At 47.7% G+C, this 20,234-nt stretch overlaps 1 protein-coding gene across 4 annotated transcripts in view; it reads right to left on the reverse strand.

Moving 5' to 3' along the window:
• Nucleotides 1-350: 350 nt before the first annotated feature.
• Nucleotides 351-20,234, reverse strand: part of SNX30 (sorting nexin family member 30) — a 102,270-nt gene continuing 82,386 nt past the window's right edge. Inside the window, exons 7-11 of one of the 4 annotated variants that reach the window (XR_006737930.1) lie at nucleotides 16,692-16,778; nucleotides 5,304-5,456; nucleotides 1,664-1,719; nucleotides 1,170-1,509; nucleotides 351-1,059 (exon numbers count right to left, since the gene is read on the reverse strand). Coding sequence is in view for 3 of the 4 variants with exons in the window: in XM_045563609.1 (XP_045419565.1) it covers nucleotides 1,470-1,509; nucleotides 1,664-1,719; nucleotides 5,304-5,456; nucleotides 16,692-16,778 (336 nt within the window). In the remaining variant the exon portion in view is untranslated. The other 3 variants (XM_045563609.1, XM_045563610.1, XM_045563611.1) reach the window with 3 other exon arrangements.

The raw sequence follows: 20,234 nt of genomic DNA on the forward strand, positions 1-20,234 counted from the left end.
TGATGTGACAATTATCATTTAAACTGCATTGTCAAACTCGATGAAATGGAACCAAACTGTTCTCTATGCTGTTCAACCGCTGCACCAACAGCACCACAGCTGTGGCAATGCAAGGTCGACCCTGCAGTTAGAAGTGGGATGCAGTGACTCCAACATGCTGCACGTTGGCCAGTATTTGCAGGTGAACTTGCATAAGAAGCAGTGTCTTAACACAGCTGTTTCATTAAAAACTACCGCTTATGAGGCTCAGATTTGTAGTTTTACAGGGATGAGCCGCAGATGAAAGAACACAAATATGACATATGTAGCTACATTTTAGGAGGGAGAAAAACGAGTTGGAAGATAGATCCTTTTTGACTGTTTTATGATTTGAAAAGTAAACCTGGCAATAGTTTGAAATGAAGGCTCTAACTAAACACAGCCAGTAGTCCCCAAGAATGTGGCTACAAACTGAGGAGATTTTAGCTTAACTATTAATAGAAGCAAAGAGTTCGCTGTTACACTTGTCATCTTTGAGGCCTGTCCAGGTACGGACGTCTCTTCCTGACCAGGAAATGTTAAGGGTTAAAGCACTTTATGTAGAACATTCACATGGAGTTTACAGATTTCAACTGTGTCATAACAGCACGACATTCCAGCCCTCTCACCAAAAGCTTGCCCAAACATTCAGTGGACATGGTAGGAAACATTAAACTAGGTCTTTTTGGTGAGGTAAAGGCAAATTGCACAAAGCAGACGCTGGGGTGGGGTTTGGTATAAGCCCACTGATCACAACAACAAGTGAGCTACTCTGACTTCGAGACAGTAGGTGTTCCCTAACACATCTAATCCCAGCTCTGATGACAATTTACAAGCTAAAGAAAAACACTGAAGACCTTCACAGAGAAAAATGCACCGTTTTGTTTCATTTTACACAAAAAGTTTCCCACCTATTGCATTCTAGTGTCAGAAGCAAGTTCAGGGAGTGTCCCCTGCAGCTTCCGAAGGCATCGCATAAGGACAAGGACGCTGGCTGGCTCCCTGAAGCATGGATGCGTATTGACACCGATTCAAATGTCCCTACATGAAACAAACAGTAAACAGGTCTCACTCGTCACAAGCAGGCAGCAGGCCACACTCACAGCTATAGGCCACTGGACATTAAGGACTTCCCAGGGAGGCGCCCACACCTCCTTCTAGGCTGAGACGAGTCAACGCCCACAGAGGGCAGTTCCAGAGCCGCCGCGTCTCCACAGGAAGCAACAGCTGCCTGCTACTCCTGCCTCCTTCTGAGGCCTTGAAAAGCAGGATCTGGGTTCTCCCCTGCAACAGGCAACTCAGCTGTTCCCAAAGAGAACATTGTCATGAGATGTCAGGATGCCGGCTGTGGACTCTTGTCCCTCAGTTTCAAATCTCCGTAGTGCTCCACTGAATAGGTTCCTTCACAACCCGGACGTATACTCTGCTTTTGCTGAGAGATGATTCCAGCCTCACGGAATCCACCAAAGAATAAATACTAACTGGAAACCACTGTGGGGCGAAGTGGGGGGAGGAAAAAATACAAACGAGAGATGTTTCTGTGGTGGTTTTCCCAGCACCGCCTCTCTGGTACTGCAGGGACTTCCAGTACAGGGGGCCATGCCCTGTGCAGGTAGAAGAGTCTCTGTCCCAAGAAGGAACTTACTTGGCCTCTTGTTTCTCCTGCAGCAGTGGAATAATCGACTCCCACGCCATGAGGCACTGAAACAACAACAGGCACACACGGTATCAGCATCCAGTTTCAGATTCAGGGTCAGCTTCTTAATTCTGCTCTGATCTACCCTTTCATCATCAATCCTGCTGGGTCACCTTTGCTAACAACACCTACATGCCTCATCCATAACCAGTATGCACAGGGGAGGTGACAGGTGTTTGTTTGGAATGCCCCACCCCCACCTGTATGAAAGACAGCTGTGTCTCTAAAAGGCTTAAATGCATTCATGTCAGTCCAGAAAGCTCAGATCCAGACAGTGAAAGTGCGTTCACTAGAAGCCACTCTTCCCCTTTAAAAAGCGGAAAAGAGACTATGCAGGAACCCCGTGATGAAGCCCTAGGCCAGGTCCCAGCAGGACGGAGACACTGCGGCAGGTGTGGGTGGTGCTTACATAAGGACATCAGTCATAACTGGAACAGGCCAACCACCGACTCACCAGCCTCAGATTTGCTTGTTTGGGCCACTCCTGGATCTCCCAGAAGGGACAGTGGGGGAAGGGAGTGACTTGAGTTTTATTATGTCCAAACATTGCTGTGTACTTTCCATTCATATCACCAGTCCTCACTCTCCTCCATGAAGTAGAATTATTCATTACACACATACATCCCCACTTCATCAATGGGGAAATGAAGACTCAGGAAAAACGATGGGCCCAGAGCCCAGCTTGCACGTGGCAGAGCTCATGGCTCCCACACTGACAGCCTTTCCAATACGCCAATCTCTTTGCATTCCAGACCCTGTGAAAGGCCAAGAACCTGGAAGACTCTGGCATGGTCCTCCGGGAGCACTCTGTTTGGCAGAAACAATCCTCCCTTCAAGCAGTCTCTTGTGGAGGACGGGTGAACTGCATGAGGCCTTTCTCAGAAGCAGCCCAGGGCTGGAGGATTTACTCCTGAGTCATTTGGGGAGGAGTTCTGAGAAGGTGGGAGGAGAGAGGCATCCTTAGGTCAAGCAGGAAAGAGGGGTGGTGAAATTGCTCCGATTCCTTCCTGGTGACTCTGAGGTTAGAAAGGAAGTCAGATGGCCCGTGGCATTCTGGGTCCTGCTCTCTCCCTAGGCCATCACCTCACATCTGGAAGGGTCTTCCTACGTCAGCCACGAGGAATCGAGGCCATGCTAGCTTTCTTTTTGGTCCTCAAATGGACCAAACTCCTTCCTACCCTTGCACATGTTGTTCCCCTTGCCTGGAATACATGTTCCCGAAGTCTTTGTCTCAGACTCAGAATAAATGTTCTTTCCCCAGACTGGCCTTTCCTGCCCACTCCACCTGCCTCTTCCCCCACCGTCTGCATTATGCCCACCCCGTACTTTCTCCCACGGGTTCCTGTTCTTTTCCTTATTTCGCCCTAAAGTTGTGGGCGTTTTGCTTAACACACATCCTCTACTAGACGTGGGCTGCCTTAAGGGCAGGAATCCTGTTGTTATCAATGCTGTACATACAGTCCCTTACGCACAACAAGTGCACAAAAAGCACCTGTTAAGTATTTGTAGGAGCCAAGACTAGGCCAGGACAGTGCCCCTGTGCGTGGTGCAGTGGGAGGGACACCTAAGCACGGACATGAGACCTGGTTTGAGTCCCCCGACCCGGGCTTTGGAAATGCTGGGATTAATCACCAAGAGGAGTGATGGAGACATTTGATCTAGTTGGTTCTACAGTAGTAGGAAGGCTGTTGAACAGGGCAGGGAAGGTGAGGGAGTCAGGAGGGAAGGCTGAGAGCCCACCACGTTCCAGGAGTGTTCTAGGAGCTCACGCATCCATCATTTCATGTTATCTTTACAATCGTTTGGTAGAGAAGGATCACTCCCACTTTACGGACGAAGAAACAGAGGCACAGAAGGCACCTTGCCTAAGGGCGCAATCAGGAGAGAAACGAAAGAGGCTCTGACTTCACGTGGAGTGATCATCCCACCTTTGGGCAGGCAGGACTGTCCTGAGGGCAGGTGGCCCCTGTCCCCTAGGCTGCCAGTGTGTCAGAAGTGTTCAGCCTTGTGGACCTCAGAGCCAACTCTGATCCTACTTCAGTCACTTGCAGGCTGTGCACCCTTGGGCAGAGTTTAAAACCTGCTGAGCCTCGGTTTCTTCAGCTTTAAATTGGGAATCATAAAACCCGCATGACAGCGTTACAGTGAGGGCTAAATTTAATAAGGTGACACATGCAAAGCCCCCAGCCCAGCATCACTGGGCTCTTAAAACACAGGAGTGAGAAAAGGAGCACACGCCACCCTTCTGCTTTCAAACTGTCCCTCTCTAAGACCTGACAAGTAAGGAACGTTCCACAACAGCTTCCTGAGCCCTCCTACAAATGACCTTGACAAGATGCAGACACACTGCTCCTAAACAGCAGCCAGAGCCACCAAAGCCTTCAAAAGAGATCACTTCTAACACTCTGGGAGGCTGAGGCGGGAGGATCGCTCGAGGTCAGGAGTTCGAGACCAGGCTGAGCAAGAGCGAGACCCCGTCTCTACTAAAAATAGAAAGGAATTATATGGACAACTAAAAATATATACAGAAAAATTAGCCGAGCATGGTGGCACATGCTTGTAGTCCCAGCTACTCGGGAGGCTGAGGCAGAAGGATTGCTTGAGTCCAGGAGTTTGAGGTTGCTGTGAGCTAGGCTGACACCACGGCACTCTAGCCTGGGCGACAGAGTGAGACTCTGTCTCAAAAAAAAAAAAAAAGAGATCGCTTCTTCTGGTTTGGGATGAGGACGTGCTCCCAGGACCGTGGTGTGAGCAGCCGAGTTAATACTTGTCCAGCGTGCTGGGGGGCTGCGGTGTTTCCAACAGTTTGCTTTCAAGTCTACAAGTTATTAACACTTGTTGAATTGTGATGGGGCCATTCTTCGTCTGTAACTTTAAGCTTTTAAGGAATACCAGGATTCATTAGCAGAAATCATGCAGAGTATTACGAGCAAACCTTGACTGGGGAGACTGGGCTGTAGTTTGTGGACTGTGTGTGTGTGTGTGTGTGTGTGTGTGTGTGTGTATAAGTACACGCCTGTCAGGGTGCTTACCCTGAGGTCCACAGATCAAGGGGATCCATGAATAAAACTGTTTTCCTTTGTAATCCTACATGCCTTTATTTAAGGTATTAAAAAACAGTACTTTAAAGTTTATTTTAAAAACAATCAGTATTTTGGTAAGGGGTCTATAGGCTTCACCAGATGACCAAAGGGGCCATGGCACAATGAAAGTGAAGAACCCCTGTATCCAGAACCACAAGACGGTGTAAAATAACCCCAAAGCCTGTGTTACCTGCCAGCAGCCCCGTGCTTTAGGTCTGACTCTTGGGAGCAAACAGGCGCCAGGCTCAAAGAGCATGGACGGTAAAACTATTGCTCTCCTGGCAGCATTTGCAAGGGAAACCCCTGTGTGTACCTGAGGGCCTCTGCTTCCAAACTGGGCACCACAGCCAGCACGGCGGGGCAAGGGCACAAAGGGGGAGCTGAGAGTGAGATCGAATCAGGGAAGAAGATGACAGCAGCAGGATCCCTGCTTCTGGACTTCTGGCAGGCCCTTACGAAAGGCTCCAGCTCGTGGAAACCGTGGTCCTGTCGGGCACACTCATTACCTTCTCGTAATATTGGATGTTCTTGTCCGCCATCCCCATGAGCAGCTGCCGGAAGTCCTGCCTCTTGTTGTTCTGCCACCTCTCCATGTCAGCCTTCAGGTCAGCGTTGAAACACTCCATCCGATCCTGGCATTTCTCAACGTCTGCTGGCACCTGGGAAGGGGAGGCACACGTGGGTGCTTTGCACTCATAACTGGCATCTCCTGCCTCAAGCGCCTCTGCTCACGCATTTGTCAAAGGCCAAAATACTACATTAAAATGCCATCTACACACTCCTTCCTCTGGAGGCATTTATCTGAAAGCAGAGCCTTGAGTTTTCAGGTCTAAGGAGAAGTTCTGAAAAGGGGCTACCCTAACCCAAATCTTCAAACCCATCCAAGCACAACACAGACTCATGGGGAAAACACCTCCCTGTTTACACACAGGAAGAAGCATTGAAATTCAGAGTCATATGTCTTTGGTTCCTTTTAGGATTTACTCATCCATACTTAAAAATGTGCACAGACTTTGCGACTATACAGCAGTATTTGATATTACCCTACTATTCTCTTATGTCCCATATTGGAACTAGAAAAGAAGGTTTTCCCAGATCATGTGAACCATTCCATTACTTGTGACGTTTGATCATGTCTTTCCTCATTAATCAGAGAATTGTAATAATAAGATTATTGGCCAATTTCCTCCTTTCAACCCCACATTATAGACTAGATACTTGTCCATGCTTTTCCAGATAGACAATCAAAAACGAAGAGTTAGATAAGTCTGAGAAAATGGGAGCAAAGTTATTTATGTGTGTCAAAAGAATCTGAAATACAAGAAGAAAAATATAGCAGGCTATTTCAAGCTTTTCTTAAAGAGGTTTAGAAGACTCTCTCAAAAGCGCACTGCGTCACTTGAATTTCACAACTTTCACTTCGCAGTGGTGAGTTTCACACAGCCCACACGGCTGGAGAGGCCCCATGGTCGCAGTGGTTCCCAAAGCACAAAGCCGGCTTCTCTCTCCTACCCAAGTGCCCCACTGGGTCCTGGAGGTGGCCAGCGGGTCAACATGCCCAAAGCTGGGTCAAACACCCACCCGCCAGATGCTTCCCAACAAAGAGTGAGGTCTTGTATGTTGTGTGCTGGGGCCCATGAACCCCCAAGTCTCCAGGCTGTGGTCACCATCAGGAGCCAATCTCGACCAACTAGGGAAGTTTTACACCCACACCTTGAGGGCAAGGGCACCAATGTGGCGAGGCCAGGCCTGAGGGAGCTGGACACCTTCAGGGCACTTGGCCGTCTGCCACACAGACCATCGGGAGATGGCTGCAGAGCACGGGAGGGAGGGAAGGGACGCAGCCAAGGCAAGAGGAGTCAAATGTGCCTGGCACGAGAATGAAACTTGGAGGAGACAAGGATGAGTTGGAGAGAAAGATACAACCAGACATCCTGGGCAACTTAAAGGAAATCTTCTGTTAAGAGAGGAAAGGAAAAGCAGCCCTTTTCAAACCACTTGAGCTTCTGGAAGAGAAAAAAATTAAAAGACTGACTTTTTCTTCTGATGAAGCCTTTCTTCTGACTGAAGCCACTTTCCCTGCTGGGTCACCCATCACTGTTGGTTACCTCTGGAGAAATGGAAATGAAAAGCAGGGTGCCCGGCCTCGCCTCTGCAGAGCGCTCCCCGGCAAAGGTCCAGGAATCAGCCTCAGCGGACAGACCCCCGGCGAGCCATGGCGTCTCTGGCCAGACTCGCCTTCCCGCAGGCACAGGCCTGCTCCCTGAGCCCTCTCCTGGCCACGGCTCATGTCAGCACCGGGGGAGCGTGTCTTCCCCTCTGCTTAAGGAAATTTTGGCTGCGAAGAGAAACAGCAAAGTTCTGCAAAGAGAACCTCGCCAGGGTGCAGCGAGAAGAGGGAGGCTGGAGTGTCTGACTCAGAGGATTTCTCATGGAGGAAAGATTCCTGGTTCTGTTCTAGGGATGGGAACTCTGGTCGACTCAGAAAAATTCAGAGTCAAAACTGCGGCTCTGATTTCATGATTGCCTGAGCCTCTGTCTGGGCAATACCTGGCTTATCGTTTTGGCACTGAGGAATAGTGAAGTGCTTAGGTCTCAACAGGCAAATCTTGTCTCGAGGTGCCTATGGTCTATAGGGAAGGAAGAGGAACATGTCTAGACATGTGAGACACTGTGAGGGGGCTGGAGAGGGCATCCCACCTCGGGGAGGATCAGTCTTCAGGGAGGAAACAGCACCGAGGTGACTCTGTAAAGACGACAGAAGCAGGACAGGACAATGGAGTGGGCACTCCACAGTGGCAGTCCACACGAGTCCATGCAAGTGGCACAGGTGAGAAGACACCTGGACCCACCTTGGGAATCCCCCACAAAGGTGTAGACAGAGACTGCAGGTGGCAAAACTGGGGGTGGGGTGGTCAGTGGGTAGAGTGGGGCCTTTCAGAAGGCCAGGTTTTCTGAGGCCTTTGCTGTGGCAGACAGAGTTTGACGACCCCATCAACCGCTTACCAGGCGTGTGACTCGGGGCCTCTCGGTGCCTCAGCTTCTCTGTTTGGGTGATAAGACTCTTGTGATGGTTGAAAGAGATAACAGGTGCTAAGCACTTGGTGTCTCGCATATATTAAGCGCTCAATAATGGTCTGTTAGTTCATATCAGTATCAATATTGTAAACTGCTGTTCATAAGAGATAATCTGTCATTTGTACATCCCCTCAAGTCAAGAATGTTTTATTGAGCTTTCTTCCATGAAATTTTTTCATTTTTTCGTTTTTTTTTTGTTTTCCAAATATAAAATATCATATTATTAACTATGTTCCTTCAAACTTTACGCCACCCTTTGCCCACGCCACCACACCCTGAGATTTCACCAGACATCAGAGATGAGTCAACTCCAAACTATACAGTGGCACAATCACAGGGGACACCCTGGAACCAGGGTGGTGGCTTTCATACCAGAAGGGAGAGGATGGATTAAACCAATCTGGTGACACAGAAGTGACAGATTTGGCAACCAACTGCCTGTGAGAAATAAGATATAGGGAGTTGGAAAGAAACCTGAAATTTCTAGTCTGGGTGACTAGGGTGGCAATAGTGCCACCAAAGGGCTCAGAATAAACAACAGATCCATAGACCAGAGAAAAGAAGGAGCTACAGCCAAGGGAAGGGTGAAACCTCCCTCCACAAAGGAGGCTGAGACAAATCAACAATAAAAAAAACCCCAAACAACCCAATTAAAAATGGGCAAAGAACTTGAACAGACATTTCTCCAAAGAAGATACACAAATGGCCAACAAGGACATGAAAACATGCTCAACATCACTAATCACTGGGGAAATGCAAATCAAAACTGCAATGAGAGCACCTCACACCCATGAGCATGGCTGCTCTCCAAAACACAGAAAATAGCAAGTGTTGGCGAGAACATGGGGAAACTGGAAGCTTTGTGCACTGTTGGTGGGAATGTAAAATGGTGCGGCCACTATGGAAAACAGTGTAGAGGCTCCTGAAAAAGTTAAAAAAAGAATTACCATATGATTCTGCTGAATTCCACTTCTGGGTACATGCCCAAAAAAAATGAAAGCAAGGCCTCAAAGAGGTATTTGTGCACTTATGTTCATAGCAGTATTATAAACAATAGCCCAAAGGTAGAAGAAACCCAAATTGTCCATCAGTGGGTGAATGGTTAAACAAAATGTGCATATTTTAACACACACACACACAATGGGATATTATTCAGCCTCAGAAAGGAGAATACATGCTACAATATGGATGAACCTTGAGGACATTATGCTAAGTGAAATAAGCCAGTCACAAAAAAAGACAAATACCATATGATTTCACTTACATGAGGTACTTAGTGTGGTCAAACTCAGAAAAAGGGAAAGAGAAAGTAGAATGAGGTTGGCAAGATCTGGGGGGAGGAAGAATGGGAAGTTGTTTACTGGGGACAGAGTTTCAGTTCTGCAAAATGAAGTGATTTCCAGAGATTGGTTGCATAACAATATGAATGTACTTGACACTGTTGAACCGTACACTTAAAAATGGTTAAGATGGTAATTTAATGTTATGCATATTTTATAATTAAAAAGTTTTTAAATATATGAAAGAAAAAAGAGGGGGTTGAGGAGTGCAGGGCCCATGGGTAGGGCTCATGGAGAAGCCGACCTGCACGGGGTTCATAAAGGACTCAGCAAAGGTCAGTACAAAAGGTGGGCACAGAGGCAGGAGGGGTGAATCTGAGAACAGAGCCGGAGAAGCCCAGGGATGGCACGAGTTGGAAGAGGGCGGCTGGGGGACTAAAAAGACGAGAATAAAAGGAACCAGGCTGAGCTGTCTGAAGTGACCAGCTTGTGAAGGTGCCAGCTTGGTGAAGAGGACAGCTGGCAGGCGACACTCAGGTATGCATTCTCCTCACCCTTGTTTCTCTTTGGACAGTGTCCTTGTGACAATCAATTCACTGACCAGTAATGCTGAGCATTCCTCATCTCACGTTTTGAGTTTTCGTGTCTGAGATACTGCTGCACTGTGCTACCCTGCGTCTGAGATACCACTGAGCTGTGCTACCCTGTGTCTGAGATACCAGTGAGCTGTGCTACCCTGTGTCTGAGATACCGATGAGCCGCGCTACCCTGTGTCTGAGATACCACTGAGCCGTGCTACCCTGTGTCTGAGATACCGATGAGCCGCGCTACCCTGTGTCTGAGATACCACTGAGCTGTGCTACCCTGTGTCTGAGATACCACTGAGCTGTGCTACCCTGTGTCTGAGATACCAGTGAGCCGCGCTACCCTGTGTCTGAGATACCACTGAGCTGTGCCACCTTGTGTCTGAGATACTGATGAGCTGTGCTACCCTGTGTCTGAGATACCGATGAGCCGCGCTACCCTGTGTCTGAGATACCAGTGAGCCGCGCTACCCTGTGTCTGAGATGCTGAGGAGCCATGCTACCTTGTGTCTGAGATGCTGAGGAGCTGTGCTACCTTGTGTCTGAGATGCTGAGGAGCTGTGCTACCTTGTGTCTGAGGGATGCTGAGATGGCAACAGCCACTGCTAATGGCTGGGTGTTGCTTATCACAAGACACCAAGAAGAAAAACATCACCAAATAAAACCTCAAAAGACAAAATCTTCTAAATAGAGGACACAACTGCATTTTTCACATTGGCTCCCAATCTCTCAGGAGAATTTCCTTATAGAAAAAGGGTTGTTGGAGTGATGGGAGGAATGCCACGTGGGATAGGACTGTACGTTTCTGTGTGTTGGGGAGAGGGACAGTAACCTACATTCACTCAATATCCATTTAAAAATGTATGATTGAGCTCTTCCCATGGGCCAGGCATTCCCAGGCCCTAGAATACACATCTCTACCTAACCTTCCTTCTTGAAGCTGGGCTGGAGGTGTCACATTGTCTGCTCCCATGATGATAAGAGGTTAAAAAGTCCTCCAAAGACTGTACAAGGCAGACATAAGCCCAAGATCTGGGGGAGAGGGGAGCTCATGGCTGCCATGGGACAGGTCCCAGGACCAATGACAGAATCCATTCAAGATGGCAGTCTCCTCATCCACACATCACTGGGTGAGCAGGTGGGCAGAGCCTCCTAATTGGCCATGTGTGAATGGCAGTGCCATTGATCCCCCGGCCCTCTGGGAAGCCAGAGCCCCTGGCTGGTCACCTCCAGCTTCAAGCAACCTCGTCTGCCCATCCCAACGTGCTGTGCAAATAGACAAATGTTTTCAGTTTCTACATGAGCTACGAGATGAAAAAAAGTTGAGAAAACACTGAGACAGGGTCAAGACTGAAAACAGGCCACTGAACTTGGCAAACAGAAAGTCCCAGTGCTCTGAAAGAATGCATTTTTTATTTTAGTAGATAAAAAACAAACTTCAGAGGATGGCAGGTGAGGAGGGAAGGAGAGATGCGTGTGTAAGATGGGTCTAGAGCCTATGTGCTGAGAACAAGAGAGCCACAGCTCACCTGCACAGCCATTGAGGAGCTGGGGGCCAGGATGAGGACCCAAGAGAAGGTCCACGCTCTCTTCCACAGCCCCTCTGGCATCCATCTATCCACGCTTAGGAAATCCAGAGCCCTCCCCTCGAGGAGGCAGAGGTTGCTAGGAACCCTTGTAGCACGGGGCAAAGGGCGCCAGCTTTGGAGCCAGATATACCTGGGCCCAACACCAACTCCACCATTTGTTAGCTTTGGCACGTAAGTTATACGACTCCCCTGAGCCCTGGTTCCTCGTCTGTAAAATGGGAACAACTCCAGTGATGGAAGCCGTGGCAGGAATTAAATAAGATACGGGTGATGACAGAGTCCTGCCCTCCTTCGGCTGGATGCATCCAGCTTTCTAACCAGGCTGAGGTCATGGCTACTGTGGAGAGAACTGGAAAATATCAGGTGTCTCTCTCCTCCTATTCCAGAACATTCACCATCCAGGTGGTTCTAAGAGCCTTCAAAGGTCCACAGCCTTCAAGAGGTTCATCCAAGTGAGCCCAATTTCTACTTCTCCTCCCCACTTCTGCTCAACCTGGGAAGTGACAGGTTCACAGAGTCTCCTGCTCCCGTATACTTCACACAACACACGCGCTCCCTGCACGCCACGTATCGTCTCACCTCCACGCCATGTATCTTCTCACCTCCCATTTCAACCTGCACCTGGCACTGTACCCAGGACGAGGCCACCTATGGGTCAGAGCCTGGAACAGCACCCCTCCTCCGATCGTTTTTTACCTTTTGCAGATAACTAAGAATTCTGTAAAGAATGCTCTGCTTGTTCTTTTTTGAACTGTAATACATGAATGTATTAGCGTTGAAAGGAGTCAAATGCAGAACAGAGTAAATGTAAAACTCCCTCCACGGTTTACCCTCCTTGTTCACACTAGGGTAGGGATGTTTCCAGTTCAATCCTCATGCAATTCCCCAGCCCCTCCTGGTTTCCAGCACTGGCTTCAATACGCTCCCTAGCTTCTAAGGAGGATCAAATCCTAAGATGTACCCAACAAGCCTGTAGTCCCCACAGACGCAGCGGAAGGCAGCCAGGCCCCTGTGCAGTACCTATCATTTCTCCAACCTCCAAATTAAAATGGGGAGAGCCACGTCTACACAATCCAAACTCCACCTGCCTGAGAATAAACTACGTCACCATCTGCTGAGTTTTCTCAAGCCTAACAACAAAGCAAAACTTTAAACTCTACGACACTAACACTTCCCCTCAGCTCTAGAGGCCTCTGCCTGGCCTCAGCACACACCGAGGAGCCCCAGGACTCGCTCCTCCCTCCTCAGATGGCCTAGGGCTCCTCTGTCCTAAGAGGGCCACCCCAGCTTGAAATTCATGGTGAGGGTCATGGAAACCCCTGAGGCCACTTCCCTCCTCTGGGTTACAGAAAAATGATCAGATTTTTACATCACTCCATGGTCTCACAAAAATCAACCTTCCTTCACTCTTCAGAGCAATTTTTTCAAGATTTCACCTCAAAACTCAAGTCTCCTGTTAAGATGTCCATACCTAGGGCCCTCTCTTCTTCCCCGCTCCCCTGGGACAGACTTGGGAGCTATCTTGCTCCCACGCTCCCCATGATCAGTCACCAACAGTGGAAACGGCTGAGGCCTTCGGGCAGAATCAGCCCTAACCCACTTCCTGATACCCTGGTTTTATCTCAGCAGCAGCAGCTCTAGATGTGTGAGCTCACAACTGCATCAAGCAAAGCACAGCAAGGCCTTACGTTGCTCGTCTCCTAGATGTGCTAAGAGAATGCACACGTGTGTTTGGGACCCACTAGTCATTCTCACCCACTGGACAAGAAACCCTTCCCCTCTGGTCAGAATTCCTGTGGCCAAGAGAGCGTTCCAGGAAGGTGGAGAACAGCAGGAGCAGGAAGTTTTCAACCACAACTCGGAAGTTGAAAGAGGAGCCGCAGCAGCTCAGCTGGTTGGTACGTGGGAGCCAAACACCAGCTCTTCCCTCTGCTCTGAGGCTGGAACGAGCTTCCCGCAGCCAGCAGGCCAGGGTGCAGTTAAAGACTTAGTTAGGCCTATTATTTATAACCTTCAGTTCCTGGCTTTGGAAAGGAGTATGTCCCGTATAGGGCTTACATATTAAATGACAAATGGTCTGAGAAGGTTTGTATTCAGTGCTGAGCATGTACAAATGCAGACAGAACTATTTAAGTGACATTTTTAAAATGCAGGGTCCTCAGTTTCCAAAGTGTACCAGCAGCAGAACTTGCTGGTTCTCCTTTCCTCCCTCGCCAGAAAAAGTAACCTCTATTTTTTTCTCAAATATTTAATTGGCAAGCAAAGATTTATATATTCAAGGTGCACAATGTGATTATTTGATATATGTATATGTTGTGTAATGATTATCACAATCAAATTAATGAACACACCCATCACCACCCATGCTGTACATTAGACCCCCAGGACTTGTTTATCTTATAACTGAAAGTTTGTACCTTGTGACCAACATCTCCCCATTTCCTCCACACCCCCAGCCACCACTGTTCTCCTGTTTCTACAAGTTCAATTTTGTTAGATTCCACTTGTAAGTAAGATCACGGAGTATTTCTTTCCATGAAGTGACTTCCATCTTCATATTACGGGGCTAAACTGTTAGAAGGAAACTTCTTAAATATATAAAAATATGTCATCCCATTAAATAGACTGAGACAAGGGCTCAGCCGATGGCACCATGTTCCAGAATATCAGAAACAGCTAAGAACTAGTCAATGGGACAGGCAGAGCCAGGTAGAGAGCAGCTGTGCACACGGCTGTATTTCTGCCGTGGCCTCCGTTGGGACACACAGGATGGAAGAAGACCGACAGCCTTTGGCAAGAGGAACGAGAGGGACGGTCCCAGCTGCATACACTGGGCCAAAGACCAGAGTCCCAATCTCATCATCTGCCTTTCCAAGGATGTACGCAGCCTTCACGCTCTGGTGTAGATCACCATGGGTGACACACAAATCAACACAACAACACGCACAGCATCTCTGCCGTGTACGGCACATTGCACATAGGGACGTTTGGCATCAAAGAGGCCAGGCAACCGATTCTGCTTCACTTCCTCACCCACGCAGTGGGGAAAGAACAATGCCTTCCCTCTGGGCCTCAGATGGCGACTGTGGTGATCCCATGAAGTAGTATAATAATTAACCTTAAAAAGCACTACACAAAGCCAAGGTGTGCCACTTCTGAGGTTTGAGTTTCAAATACCCAAAGCTGGTTCCTTTCCAGGTATGTCCTGACACAGTGGTGGCAGCAAGAACCAAGGCAAAGGAAGGAAATAAAACCCCAACAGCTCTGATGCCGAACTATTTCCCTGACACTGGGTCCCTGCATTATCTTAATAACATTCTCTACTCCTTCTCTGAGACTACAAACAGCAAAGAAGCAGAATAACAAAGAAAAGTGGCAAGATTCTAAAGTCAGACTGCAGAGTATGATTCTACCAGTTGCTAGCTGTGACACTGGGCCTGGTGTGCTCATCTCTCAAATGGCAATAAGGGAACCTAAACCACACAGCGGTGATATGGAATAAAGGAGATTATACACACACACACACACACAGTTGTTCCTGGGTATCTGGTGAGGGTTTGGTTCCAGGACCCCTGCAGAGGGCAAAATATGTGAATGCTCAAGTCCCTGATATAAAATGACATAGTATTTGCATATAACCCCTGCACATCCTCCCCTATACTTTAAATCATGTCTAAGTTACCTATAATATCTAATACAATGTAAATACTATGTAAATAGTTGTTATACAGACTGAGCATTTCCATTCCGAAAATCTGAAATGCTTCAAAATCTGAAACTTATTTTTTTTTTTTTAAAGAGATGGGGTCTCCCCATGTGGCCCAGGTTGGAGTGCAGTCGCCATTCACAAGCACTATCACAGTGCACTGCAGCCTCTTACTCCTGACCTCATGTGATCCTCCTGCCTCAGCCTCCTGAGTAGCCAGGACTACAGGCTCACACCACTGTGCTCGACTCAAAATCTGAAACTTGTTGAGTGCTAACATGACAACACAAGTGGAAAATCCCACACGTGACCTCGTGTGATGGGTCACAGTCAAAACCTTATTTCATGCACAAAATTATTAAAAATATTCTATAAAATTATTCTTAGGCTATGTGTATAAGGTGTATACAAAACATAAACCAATCTTGTGTTAACACTTGGATCCCATTCCCAAGATATTCCACTATGTATATGTAAATATTCCAAAATCCAAAACACTTATGGTTTCAAGCATTTTGGATAAGGATACTCAATCTGTACTATGTTGTTTTTATTCTTTGTGTTATTTTCTATTATTGTATTTTTTTGGCTATTTTTCCCCAGATATTTTCAATCTATGGTTAGTTGATTCAGCAAATGCAGAACCCATGGATAGAGGAACAACTGTGTGTATGTTTGTGTGTGTGTGTGTGTGTGTGTTTTGTGTAAAGAGAATGGATTCAGACACAGTGAGCACATTGTAAGCACTTGCATGTTGGCCATTTTACTCTTCCTTTTAATCCTGGCTGGGGAGAAAGAAAGGCAACAAAGGAAGTGGCTGGTACAACCCATGCATTTCTGCAATCTGATCCTCTATCTAGACTCAGAACACTTGAGCCAGAAGGCATCATAGGCAAGACAGATCAGTGCTGCTCAAACTCCAGGGTAAAGGACTATTTTTTGTTGGCTTTTTCCTCAATCCAACCAAGTTGTAGTCCTACTGTGCATAACTTGTATCAGCACTAGTTTGACAACACTCATCTGTAGCGTTCAACAAGGTGTGTGCACTGGCTCCGCACCAGTGTCAAATTGCTATAAAAGTTTCCAGGCGCTTACTCTCAGCTTCGGTACTTTTCTCATCGTGAATCACACAGTTAATGGGCCAGTCCTCCAACCACACCTTGAGAGCGCTGACTTAGGCTGTTCTTTCCCTCTCTCTGCAATGCCATTTTACAGGGCAAGGAACTGCCAATGAATGGCAGAGCTGGAAGTCTGTTGTGTTTTTTTTAATCCCAGTGCCAGGCACAGGGGCTCACATCTGCAATCCCAGCACTTTGGGAGGCTGAGACAGGAGGATTGCTTGAGTCCAGGAGTTCGAGGCTGCAGTGAGCTATGATCAGGCCACTGCATTCCAGCCTGGGTGACAGAGTGAGACCCTGTCTCTACAAACAACAACAACAAAAACATCCCAGGAAATAGCAGAAAATTCAACCCCAAGTGCATGTTTGGAATTCTCAGAAACAAGGCAGAAAAGGGAGCAAAAAGAGGAAAATATAAACACCAACGTATCCCAGCTGGCACTGACCACCCTCAGTCATACAGATCCAGAGACAAGAACTGACTTAGCACCAGCAGGGAGGTTACAGCTTGTCAGCCCTCACCAGGCGGCTTCCCTGACCTTGGGGCGTTCTTCCTTTCTCAGAGCCACAGCTTCCAGTTTGGCTTCGTACTCCGCTTGGACTTGGTCCCTCTTCTTCAATACGCTCTGTGGGAGGCAGAGAGGAGAAGCACATGACACGGAGTCCACAAAGGGCTTCCAACCCCCAGGCGATTGCTTCTTTACCCCGCAACTCCCCAAATCATGGCACACCCAGGCCCAGCCATGGGCTCCTAGCACAGCCTGGCTGTGGCACAAGAGCTGTAGTGTGACACGTGACATGGACTCTGGAGGACGCAGGGGAAAGGAGGGGAGATGGGCGACCCATTCCCAGAGACAGCTTTCTAGGGAAGGGCAAGTGTGGGAAATGGTGCCCATCCATCGCCACACTGACAGGAGGGCTCTCGGCTTCCCTGTGTGCAGAGAGAACTCGGCTGTGCGGAAATGTGCAGCTTTGCAGGTTACGATGCAGGACATTCCCTGACTCTTAATGGAAAAGAGAAAGTCAAGAGAGCTCTTCACTCTTTAATTCACTGATTGGAGCCCCGGTGGACTGATTTGTTCGTTGATCCGTTAGCCACTTATTTGTCCTCTGCTCTGGTCCAGGTATACATAGAGCAAAGAGCTACAGCCCCTACCCTAAGGGGTTCAGTCTAGCAGAGGTATAGACACGGTATGAGGCTACAAGTGCTAAAAGAGCTATGCATGTGCAAGTCCAGAATTCCTGGCACCATGTGGCAAGCCTGCCAAAATGGTAAATGGGCCCGAAGAGAGACAGTTTTGGACAGGGCTAGAGTAAGGCAAACCAAGCGCCAAGGGTGCAAAGTTTAAGGAGATGCTCATTCTCTGGCCCACAGGAGTACAAGGTCAGCACCTGAGCGTGAGTACAAATACCTGAGCGTGAGCACCTCCTGAAATCTGTGCCCTGGGCTCACCTCCCTTAGTCCTAGCTCTGCTGCTAGGATCCCACCAAGCAAAACAGAAAAGCTTGCCAGTAGACATTCTAGAAAAGTATCTGTTTCATCAAAGTGTTTTTCTTTTCTTCTTTTAGAATCACAAAAATGGCAAAGCAAGAGTGATAAGAACTTTCTTTCCCATTAACTCAAAAGTCACAAACTGCTATGAAAGTTTCAAATCATGTACTTGACCCCTAGGGACCTTCCAGCAGAGCATGGGTCAGTGCAGGACGGAGCCACTCCTTGGCTAAACAGTGGACACCTTGTATCCCTGACGAAGTGCTAAAATAAAAGGTGATAAGTGACCGAATAGTTGAGAGCTCCGGGGTCAACCTTCAAATGCAATGTGTCAACACTGGGAGCCTCAAGTCTTCCCCTGAAGAATTTACTTTGAGAGATGTTTTACCATGACAAGAATATGAGGTAAAAATTTTGACAGTTTTATTTCATCATGTGCCACTCATTTGTCTCCCAAGTGCTCTGACATCCCCTCCACACACTCGTTAATCTTTGAGTAGGAATATCCACAATGCTGTGCAGTAGAACTCTCTGCTATGATGGAAATGTTCTATAATCTACACTGTCTAGTACAGAAGCCATGACCTCCACATGCCTGCTGAGCACCTAAAATACAGCTAGCATGACTGAGGAACTGGGTTTAAATTTTTATTTAATTTTGCTAATTTGACTTTAAACTTAAATAGCCATATATGACTAGTGGCTACCGAAAGGACAGCACTGCTAATAAACTAACAGAGGAAAAAAAGGAGAAAACTCACAGCTCATAATTGCCCCCTCAAAAAGAAAGATCACAGCTCACAATTGCCCCTTTGTCTGATTAACCACCTGTGGCTTAACTTGTTCTAAGAATTTGTTTTTACAACACTTGAAAGAAATCGAGCAGATAGAAAGAGCGTGACCTCCCCCAGTTTCCACCAGCCCACATTCCAGGGAGACTAATAAGCCAGCCTCACAGAATAGAGAAAAACAAAAGGAAAAAAAAATACACAAACACACACAGCCACTTCACAGCTGCCTTTTGCCATCAGCTTGCAGCAATAACTTTTTTTCCCTTTTACCCCCAATAAAAACCCTGAACCCCTCACCCTTAGGGCCAGCACTTCTCCTTTATTTCATGCCATGCCCTCCCCTTCCTTTGGGAAGTAAAATAAACTTTCTCTAAAACTAGTCTAATCTTTGTCTCGAGAATTCTTTCTCATCCCTCACTACGAGTTCCCACCCTAACAGCTACCATATTGGATGACATAAATCTATAAAGTAAAAATTTTAAACTCAGGGGTCCTGTCTGGATTTCATAGAGCCCAGAAAATAATCTAAATCTACTGGTCAGGAACCAACAGCAGTAAAAATCACAATCTCTACCCAATTAAAATGAAAATATGCTTGCTATCCATGGACATGCAAATGCGGTTCCCCCCAGGAGCGATGGAACAGCAGGGTGTGTACTTCCCCTCACAGGATGCCTCACATCTTACTGGAAAAAACATACATATCCAGACCAGCATTTCCAGGAATGAGAATGAGTTGCTCCAGTGACAGTGTGGCAAGAACCTCACAACCAAAGCTGTAAGACCATGCCTTGGAATAGGGTCAGCACAGTGCAGGGATGGACAGGGAGAGGAGATGCACGAACCCTACTCAGCTAAAACATTCTAAAAGCATCTCCTCTCTCTATCCCCAAAACAGGCGAGGGAGCCAGCAGATCCAGCCATACCCCCTCCAGTTAGCCTGAGCCTTCCCTGGCCCAGAGGACAGGCAGGGCTGCTGTCTCTTCAGCCACTGTTCCCTGCAGCCTCTCCTGGCGTGGCCAGCATGCTGCCTTCTCATGCAGGATGACTAGAGGATCTGTGCTAACCACTCTGCATCACTGGACAGCATGAAAGGCTCACAAAAGGGCATTATTCCTGTTTCAGAGACAAGAAGACTAAGGTACAGTGGCTGGACCTGTTCGACACCACAACACTGGCTAACAGCATAGAGAGGTGACTCATTCAGGTTCTTCCTGCTACGTTCAGCTTGTGGTTTCACAGTTGGACTTTGATCCAACAATGCCAAAGGTTGGGAAATGTGCTCTGAATCAAAACAAACTGTTTCAGACCAGCATCCTTGTTAGGACACATTTGCCCCTGTTCGTGATGGTCTGAGAGGACTGGGCTCCCAGCCCAGTCTCTGATGATAAAACTGGTTGAGCCAGCCTATGACTTAGATGCAGTGGGACGAAAGGGACAAGAGACCCAGTCAGGGTCTACAGAGAGGCTCTCCATCACTTGGTGACAGGCAGAAGACAGTCATCAGCTGAGCTTCCCACAGAACCGTACAAGGATCTCTGATTCTAACGGGTGTCCCAAGTCAAAACGGGAATTGCACAGAGATATCTTCCTCCTTACACTGCGCCACCCACCCTCCCCTATAGGGCCACCCTCACCCTGTTTCTGTCCTGCCTTCAAGCACCTTCATTCACCTATCCAGGTGCAGGGATACAGCAGAGAACAAAACACACAAAACCTTTGCCTTCATGAGCTTACATCCTAGAGGAGAGGCAGACAATAAACATGCAAAATACATAGTGTGTAAGGTGGCTCTAGGT

This window comes from Lemur catta, chromosome 10 (genome assembly GCF_020740605.2).
Source record: "Lemur catta isolate mLemCat1 chromosome 10, mLemCat1.pri, whole genome shotgun sequence".
In the NCBI taxonomy this organism is placed as follows: Eukaryota; Metazoa; Chordata; class Mammalia; order Primates; family Lemuridae; genus Lemur; species Lemur catta.